At 43.8% G+C, this 8,990-nt stretch overlaps 1 protein-coding gene across 1 annotated transcript in view; it reads right to left on the reverse strand.

Annotated features, from left to right (window-relative positions):
• MAN1A1 (mannosidase alpha class 1A member 1) overlaps positions 1–8,551 on the reverse strand; it is a 162,220-nt gene extending 153,669 nt beyond the window's left edge. The window contains exon 1 of the mRNA XM_007078774.2: positions 7,841–8,551. Coding sequence (XP_007078836.2) covers positions 7,841–8,461 — 621 coding nt within the window. The 5' untranslated portion in view covers positions 8,462–8,551. The remainder of the gene's footprint in view (positions 1–7,840) is intronic.
• Positions 8,552–8,990: the final 439 nt, after the last annotated feature.

An 8,990-nucleotide genomic window follows, 5' to 3' on the forward strand; every position in this document is an offset into this window, starting at 1 on the left:
AACTTGAGTGATAGACTTTTAACAGCGGCCTTTAAGAAGCAATACATCTATGAAAGGGAGGCACTGATGGCAAAATTTCAGGCAGCTGGGAATGAGATTTTGAGACTGGGAACACACCCCTGCGCTTCCTTAATCATTCCACAGGGCTGTCCTTTAGCCTTATGCCCTGACAGAGAGTCAGTGAGGAAACACACACTTTACACAGTTCCAGCACATACTGTTGTGAAAGGGGAACTAGGGTCAGACAATCATGCCCAAACATCAGCTCATGGAATTTGGACATGGCTACCCCCAGCAGGGATCATGAGCCCTGACCCCCTGTCTCTGGACCTTCTGGACCCTTAGAAAAATCAAGTGCTCCTCATAGGACTTTGAAGAGACCATTCAGTGAGAAAGGACTTGGTAGATAGATTCCAGCAATAGCTCATGGTCTTTGCACAGCTTAAGTTCCCTCTGCATCAGTTCACAGACTGTTTACATGCCTCTAGGCCACACCCTTCCTCATAAACGCACACCCTCGGCAAACAGGTATCCCTGCTAGTCTGTAGCAAAGAGGGTGTCAGCATATGGCATGCTGTTATTAGACCCCCCGGAGGAAGCTGGTGTGCTTCCTCATGTCCTCATCCCTCTCTTCCATGCCTCCTCTCACACCAAGTGCCCTCACCGAACTAAGGACTGGGGACAGGACAACCCAGTGGGGGACCCACATACCAAAGTGTGAAGAAGTGCAAAGGAAAGTTACTATAATATGGCCTGTCACTAAATGAACAGATGCAGAGCAAGAGTGATGGGAAAGCAGTGAGGCAAATCAGGAACTGGGCCTTTGATAAGCTTAAGAACCGGGACACAAATGGACTGAAAAAAAGGACTTGATGGAGGCAGGCATTCTAGTTACAAAAGACAAGTGACTACAAAGGATAGCGGGCCTTTTAATTTTATTATCTCTGCTCTGGATTATCTGCTCGACTCCTGGGCATTAGTGTACCTAAAGCAACTGCCAGAGTATTCAAGATGGAAAGGAGGGCTGCGCCTTTTAAATGCTCTTAAGCCTAATCTCATCTGGTTTCCTTTCAAGTACCTAATGATCACAGAAGTCTGTGTCAGGACCCAGTGGGAGTAGGGCAGTGCTGCCCCCTTCTTTGGAGCAAAGGAATTAGTCAGCATTGCTTTCTCAGGCAATACCTTACCAAGCAAAGATGTTCCTGTCCTTCTCGGATGGTCTCAGTGGGGCTTCTCACTGCTGGTCTGCCATTCAGGGCTGAGGAGGAGGGAGGGCCAGGCCGGCCAGCCTCCAAAACATATGATCTCATTAGAGTCAAAAAATCACCTGCGGAGTGGGGCCTTCAGGCTAAGACGAAGTTCCCAGCTCTGACTTTAGTGCACTGGGGGGAATTTCAGGAAGTCACAGCTCGCTGGGCCCTGTGTCTCATGGAAAATGAGTACTGGGTTTCAGGATCTCAGAGGTCTTTCTGGGCCAGAAACCCTAATAAATCTCAATTCATGGCTCTCAAAGAAGGGCAAAACCTTTGAGTTATAAAGTATAAATGCTTTATGTGAATTTTGATTGTTAGGGGATAGACTGAGCTCTGATTATAGCATTGATCATGATGAAGTAAATTTGTCAAGTCTAAAATAATTTTCTTCTCATTTCTTAAAAACATTCCTCCAAAGGTAAAACTGGTTAAAACACACTTAACTCAATCTATTTCAGGGAACAGTTTCAATGCCTAAGAGGTAACTCAAGGACTGTGATGGCTCTGAGAAGATGGCAGTTCAGCAATAAGCACATTTGACTATGAGAAAGAAACTAATTCTTTAACAAATACTTGAAGTACAGAAGCTGAAGAAGTCTATCATTTTAAAGATACCTGAAGTTTTTTGGAATTCAGAAGGAATCTGAGAAAATCAGAGTTGACAGTAACACAGTAAAATCATAGCTGTCTGGAAAGATCATCTTGATGAACTGGAAATGTATCCTTTTAAGCACTAAACTTAATTTGAACTGTTTTTGGTAACTTTTTGAAACTTCATTATCCACTTCCTGATTTACTAAACAGTATGAAACAATGTAATCTTAGATTGACAGCTTTAGGTAGCGACTAATAACCATACTAATAGCAAGTGGCATTTATCATACACACACCGGGCACGCTGAATATCTTTCGAAGTGTTCAGTGTGGATGATCTCATTTGAGACCTCTGATCCAACAAAATGGGTGCCATTATGATCTTCATTTTACAAATGAGAAAAGTGAAGCTCAGAAAGATTAAACTGTAACTCCTTTAAGGTCAAAGAGCTGGAAATGGAAGAGATTCAGGTTCAGGTCATCTGCCTCCAGACCAGCCCTTCTCACCACCACAGCACTGCAAGTGGTTGGAGCAGGAACAGGCAAGGGCATCTGGAGACTCTTCAGGACCTACTTGGGTAAAGAGACCTGTGCTCCCACAATATAGAACCCATAGTGGTGTAATGTTTAAATGTATGTCTACTTTTTGAAAAATACAGTCCTGCAGGCCAGCTATCAATTCTTCTGTTACACATGATGCAATGTCAAAAGAATATGCACATTTATAGTTTGAAAGCACTCCCCCACACAGTCACACTTCTTTTCTCTAAGCTGTCTCTCTTCTCTTTTTGCTTCCCCACCTCTCTTTGTAAAGAATGTCCAACTGAATGTTTACAAATGCCTCGGCTTCCCACAGATCTTTATAAAGAGAAAAAAATGTCACATCAAACTTTTCCTGAGTGGCTTTAAAAAGAAGAGGTCTTCTAAATCATGCCGCTAATAAGATTTAAAAAACAATGACTACAGTTCATGTAACTTAACTAATATAAACTCAGATTTATAATACTGCAGAATTGTGTTTTGTACTCATCCTACATTAAGGCCTTCCAATAATGAATATGGCCAGTCCATTTATACACTTCAGTGGCATTTGATTTAGGAGGCAAACCATGGTAAGACAGTGAGCATGTTGAGATAGGGCTTCTTCCACCCTCAACTCTAATGTGATTTCCAGAAGAATCTTTGCGTCTCAGTTTCATCTACTGTACAATGAATAAGCTGAGCTATCTTTAAGGATTCATACAGATGAATGAACACTTTATGGCTCAGAGAATATATTTACTTTTAAAAATCAGAGAGTTATCATTTTTACGGCATATTGTTAGAAAAAAAAATTTGCATAGTTTGCGTAAACGATCTTTAAACAGGTTTGGGAGTGGGGGTAAAGGGGTGGGGGCGTGGTTAGTTAGAGGTAGTTCAATTACTTAACACTAAACAAGAAAGTAGGCTAAGAACTGAGGGAAAAGTCATGACTTAGTTTCCCCAAAGAAAGAATCTCTTCCTTAAATACCAAATGCTGGTTTCTCCTTTACCATGTAGATCTGCTTAGGGTCAAGCATTTCATACTATCTCTGGAGTCCACCAGGTAGATGCTCCTATTTGACCATTCAAAACTCATCTTTGACAAACACATACATTTTTATGGTTTTGTAGAACCATAAAGAACTTAAAAGGCCACAGGTTCTCTATTGGGCCAGAGGGTATAATCAGGTTCCAATGTAGTGCTGATCTACCCATGTATATTTGTCCCTCATCACTCATACTGGTCTGTGGGTATTCGTCTTCTCTGACATTGAGACACATGCTTTAAACTCTCCTTAATAAAGAATTTGTACTACCACAGTTTATGGAATAATTCAATACAAATATGTAAGCTCTCCACTGAAATCCAAAAATTCAGATGTCATACAAAGGCATATGTGAAATACTAAGATATATTTCTTAGGATGGTTTATTTTACCAGCTCACCGAAGACATACAGAAGCATTGACTTGAAAATGCACTTTTTAACCACTTTTCATACCCTTAACTAGGTTCTCAGGCCTAGTTTAAAGAGGAAGACAGAATACTCCTCTCAAATTATCAACAGCTTCCAGAAAATTAAGCTGAACGTAATTGATTATCCATTCACAGTCTTTTCTTGCTTTCATGTATTAATATTCAACAGTCAGCATCTACTCTAGTACTTAGACCATTGAAATTTGAATTTATTCATCTATTCATTATTTACAGAGAAAAAAAAGATTTTATTAACATTCTATGACCTACCTGCTCTGGGGAAAGACCGAAGGGTGGGGGAATCTGGCATTTGCCCATTGTTAATATCAAGTGCGTTTCAGACCAGGATGAGCAGGATAGGTGAGGTAAACTGAGAGTATTTCAGTTCCTCTGGAGTCAGGTCTTCAAATTGTGACTTTTAGTATTATGCAAATATTATTTTCCACATCAGAACTACCCATACAAATAAACTGTAAAGCTGAGTTTCAAAATAAAAGTATTAGTCTGTCAAGGTAGATTATTCCTACATCTGATCTTTAATAAAAAGGGGTTAATCGTCAATAGCTGACTTATAGACTCAAGAACAACGTAAGACTAGACTAAGGCATAAAAATATGTATTTAACCATTAGCTATCAATATGAACATTTTCTTTAAACTTATGATCATATAAACAGGTCTGGAATAAAAAACTAAAGACTGCTTTGAGAAGCCTAGAGACAACTGTGACCCATGGCTAACCAGTCCTAAAGCCTTACCTGATAGACCCAAAGTTGACTGTCAGCCCCTTCACCTCTATCCCATTTAGGTTGGTGGAGATTCCAGCTGGAGATTCCAGTCTGAGAAAGGAGGAATCCCTCTGACAACTTAACTGTCTTCAGCCCCTATTACTTAAGGACTCTCCATAATTCCAATAGATGAAAAATGAAATTATTCATCCTCTAAATTATGAATATGGCTCTAATCCTAAAGGACAGTGCAACTTCTTTGTATAGACTCAACAAAACAAAACAAAACAGGAAAAGAGCTTCCCGATTTAAAAAAAAAAAAAAAAAAAAAAAAGGTCAAGGTAGAAGAGAAACTATTCTTCTAAAAATTCCATGGTGCTATTTTAACTTCTGTACTTCATTATTTTAACACTGCTTTTTACATTAAGCACAACCTGAGTACAATTTTAAAAAGATCAAACTCATGAAAATATGTATTATGTATTATAAAATTCAGGGAAATTCCAGAGTTGGTTTACAAAGTTGTTTTGGGGGAGGTATCTTAGTTTCAATTTTAAGTTTTACATCAAAGATTTACCATCCATCAAATTAGTATTGAACAGCATATAATTCCTTTTTGTAAAGGGTGCTAGGCAATATCCTATTTGAAATTATGGCTGTCTGCTAGTGGCACAAATTTGTTAAAAATTTACCAAAGTGCCAGTAACAATTGTGTTGAAAGTATAAAAACAGTATTCGCTGCCTTTAAACCAAATTTACAAAATAAATATTTGGCTCAGAAATTATAGTCTATGCTCTCAACATATTAGACTTGCCTATACCTTCTAAATTTTAGCTATAAAACTGTTAGTACATTCAGGTGTGATAGAGAACCTAAGTATATAAAGAAAACTAGAAAATACAGGAACAACAAAGATCAAAACCAAGGCAAAGATCCACTGGTCCATGACAAATGTCCACGGTGGTGCCAGAAACAGACTCTAAAAGTGTGAAGTTAAAGTGCAGGGTACTCACTCTATTCACAATGGATAACCACTCTTTCCCCTCTAAACCTGAACATTTTCAGCACAGTTTCAGAATGGCATGAGTTACTTTTTTTTGGGGGGGGGGGGGGAGTGGTTTACAAAGGAGCACATCTGCCTGAACTAATCTGATGAAAAACCATAATCCATTTCTTCCCATTAGCTTTTGACTAAACACTGAAGCTAATTATGTCAGCTTTTTTGGGTTTTCACAGCAACATGGAATTTTAAAGAACACATTTAGTTCCACCACTTTATGCAAGACTGGGCAGTTTCAAAACATCTAACTGCTAAGATGTTAGCACCACACAGACACAGAAGGCTACATAAATTTTCCTTATAAGGCTAATTAAGACTTTTTGATTTAGAGAGATAACATGGATCTAATACGGGAAGATACACATACTGTTAATATGCTGTCCTGAATTCCCACTGCTTCTGCTCTAAATGCACTTTTAATCACTATTGGTCAGTACCAATCGCTTTTTAACTTCCATGCATCTTTAGTATTTGAAATAATTTCTTTGGACAACTGTGATCTGCACTAAGTGGCAGCTCATAGGAATTTAAAGGCGTGAAACATGTGAATTACACTGTTTTAAACCTAAGGGAAACGTAAACATACAGATTTGGGGTTAATTTACATACAGGTTTCATTTGGAGATTTTTAAGGAGGATGGGAGATGAAGAGGAGAGGGAGACTGGTGAGAAGTAGAGCTTTTTCCCCCCATTTTCCTGGTGTGGTAGCCCTGGCAGGATTGAAGGGCTTCCCAGAGAAGGGAATCTGCACGACAGAAGTTGTCCAGGTGCATAAAATCCTTTCCCTCAAGTCTGGGGTTCTATGCCTAAGGAAGTGTCCCAAAGTAGAAAGGCTGATGGGCTGTTGAAGGAAGCTACCTGCACAAAAGGAAGAAGGCACCCTCCTTGTGCCTAGGGTAAACTGAAAGGGATTCAAATCCACTTTAACTTGCTCAATTACAGCTTAACCAAATTCACCTGGTCTTATAGTTAAGGTCATAAATCCTGTGACAATCCAGCTGCCTCTGTTCTGTAGTCACTCACGCTAAATACCTCTTCACCAACTTGAAAATTCTGTTTATTCTCTGAAAATGGGGGAATGAGGATGCTTCCTTTCCTGATTACCCACCCAATATCAAAACACAAAATTTATTTTCAGAGACTGTGAAATTTTTTAAATGATAAAAATATTACTTCCCCTCATAATGCATTTTAGAATGATTTGGGATGAAATGCTTTTAATATGGTTCCTACAGCTCTTGGATTGTGTAAAAATCCAGGCGGGCATAGTTTTACACAGGGGAGTAGCCGTGGAAGGAAGCATGTCCACAAAGAGCCTGCTGACTGGTGACAGTGACGGGGCTTCAAGTCCTGACTTGGTCACTAACTGGTTCTGGGGCTTTTGGGCTTCTCAACTTTCATCTTTAAATTGACAGCCCTAAATGACTTTTAAGGTCCCCTTCAGCTTTAAGCCAGTGAAGTAACCATACGTTACAAGTACGAGAAAGAAATTATGAAAGACTTATCAAAGTCCATGTTTGTCCTGGATTAACTTTGTCATCTCTGTGCTACTGTGGAGGCAAACCTGTTGCATCACATAAAATACTCTTTTTCTGGCTACATTAAAAATGCAAGAAGAGACAATAGGCTGGCTCTTTAAATGTTTCATTTTTTAAAGTGTAAACAACAGCATGTCCCCTGTTATAGGGAGTTCTCAAGTTTCACCTTTATAGTCTGTAAGTATACACAGGATGCCACCTGGCAGAATAAGGCCACACCAGGGTGTGCTGGCTTGCTGTTAGAACTCTGTTATCCTGCGCGATTGATGCTTTGCATTTATTTCAAGCCATGTCCCAGCCTTATTTTGGGGCTGTTTGGGACCTTCGCTGTCAGTGTTCGCAGGGACGATTAACCGTGTAGTGGCCAGTGAAAGACGACGTTTGCACACCACCTGCCCATGTAGGTAATACGTATCTCTCGTGGCTTATGCTTACCAGAGCATGCAAGTTAAAAGCAACGGGATTCAACCTCATATCCTAACTGGCTACATGTACTACGATAGCGAAAAAAGGAAAACGAAAGAGCCTTTGACATTGCACCTGGTGGAAGCGAAAAACCTCTATGTCCCCTTACACGTTAATGTTACAGTCTTAAGAGTTTCAAAGGTTTGTCTTTTCTCCCAGAAAAACGCTGCCAGGCAGGAGGGGTTCCCAGTACGATGCACTCACCTCTTTGATCTTTGCCCTCTTCTCGCGGATGGCTGCGTCGGCCGGCTCCCGGCCAACCGCCCCGATCGGGGGCACGAAGTCCACCGGGGGCAGCCTCCTGAACACCGCCTTGTCACGCAGCTGGTCCTGGGCCACCTTCTCCTTCTCCAGCAGGATGTCTCTTTGGATCTCCTCGGGCAGCTTCTGCAGGGTCTCCTTGGCTTCCCTGAGAGCCCGCTCGTGGTTTTCGCGGATCCTGGCCAAGTTGTCCTCCAGGGCGGCCGCCGGGTCCCCGGGCGCGCCCTCCTCGCCGCGCCTGGCTCGCCCATCTGCCGCGTCCTCGGCGCGCGCCCCAGGCCCGGACTTGTGGTCGGCGGCCGGCTGCAGGGCGGGGCTGGAGTGGAACAGGACCCCGCTGAGCAGCTTGGAGGAGTCGGGCAGGAAGAAGATCGCCCCGAAGCAGAGCGTGATGAAGGCGCTGAACACCAGCAGCAGGACGAACTTCTCCGTCAGGCGGAAGGCGGCGGGGCCGGATGCCTTCCTGCCGCCGCTGCCGCCGCCGCCGAGCCCCCCGCCCAGGCCGCCGCCCAGGCCGCCGCCCGCCGGGCTGCTGAAGAGCGGCAACAGGCCCCCCACCGGCATCCCTCCAGCCGCCGCGGCCGCCGGGGTGCCCGCTGTCCAGTGGCCCTGCGCCGCGCCGCTCAGCAGCCAAACTTCGCCGCCGCCCGGCGTCAGCGGCTGCGGGGCTGGGTCCTGCGCATCCAGGCCGCCCGAGCCCCTGGGCTGGGCTGCAGGTATGCGCCGGGGAAACAACTCTTCCGTGGGTCTTCTCCCAGGGGCAGCTCCTTTGGCAAACAAGCACGCGCGACAGACCGCTGGCTGCAGCCCCTGCGGGGAGAGAAACAGTAAAATGTGGTAATTACGATGATGGTGATAAAGTTTCCAGAGGGTCTCCGCCCTCCGACGGCCGTGCGAGCCGCCGGGACAGCTCCCCCAGCGCGGAGTGGGGAGTCCGGCTCCGGGCACCGCCCTCAGAGCTCCCTCTTTGGACTTGGGGGGAAGTTTTCGGGTCCCGGGGGGCGGGGTGTCCTGCGCACACCTGGAGCAGGGCCGCGTGCGGGCACCTCCTGGAGAGGGCAGCGCGCCTCTGGGCAGGAGGGACGCAGCGCGG

Source organism: Panthera tigris, chromosome B2, assembly GCF_018350195.1.
Source record: "Panthera tigris isolate Pti1 chromosome B2, P.tigris_Pti1_mat1.1, whole genome shotgun sequence".
Classification (NCBI taxonomy): Eukaryota; Metazoa; Chordata; class Mammalia; order Carnivora; family Felidae; genus Panthera; species Panthera tigris.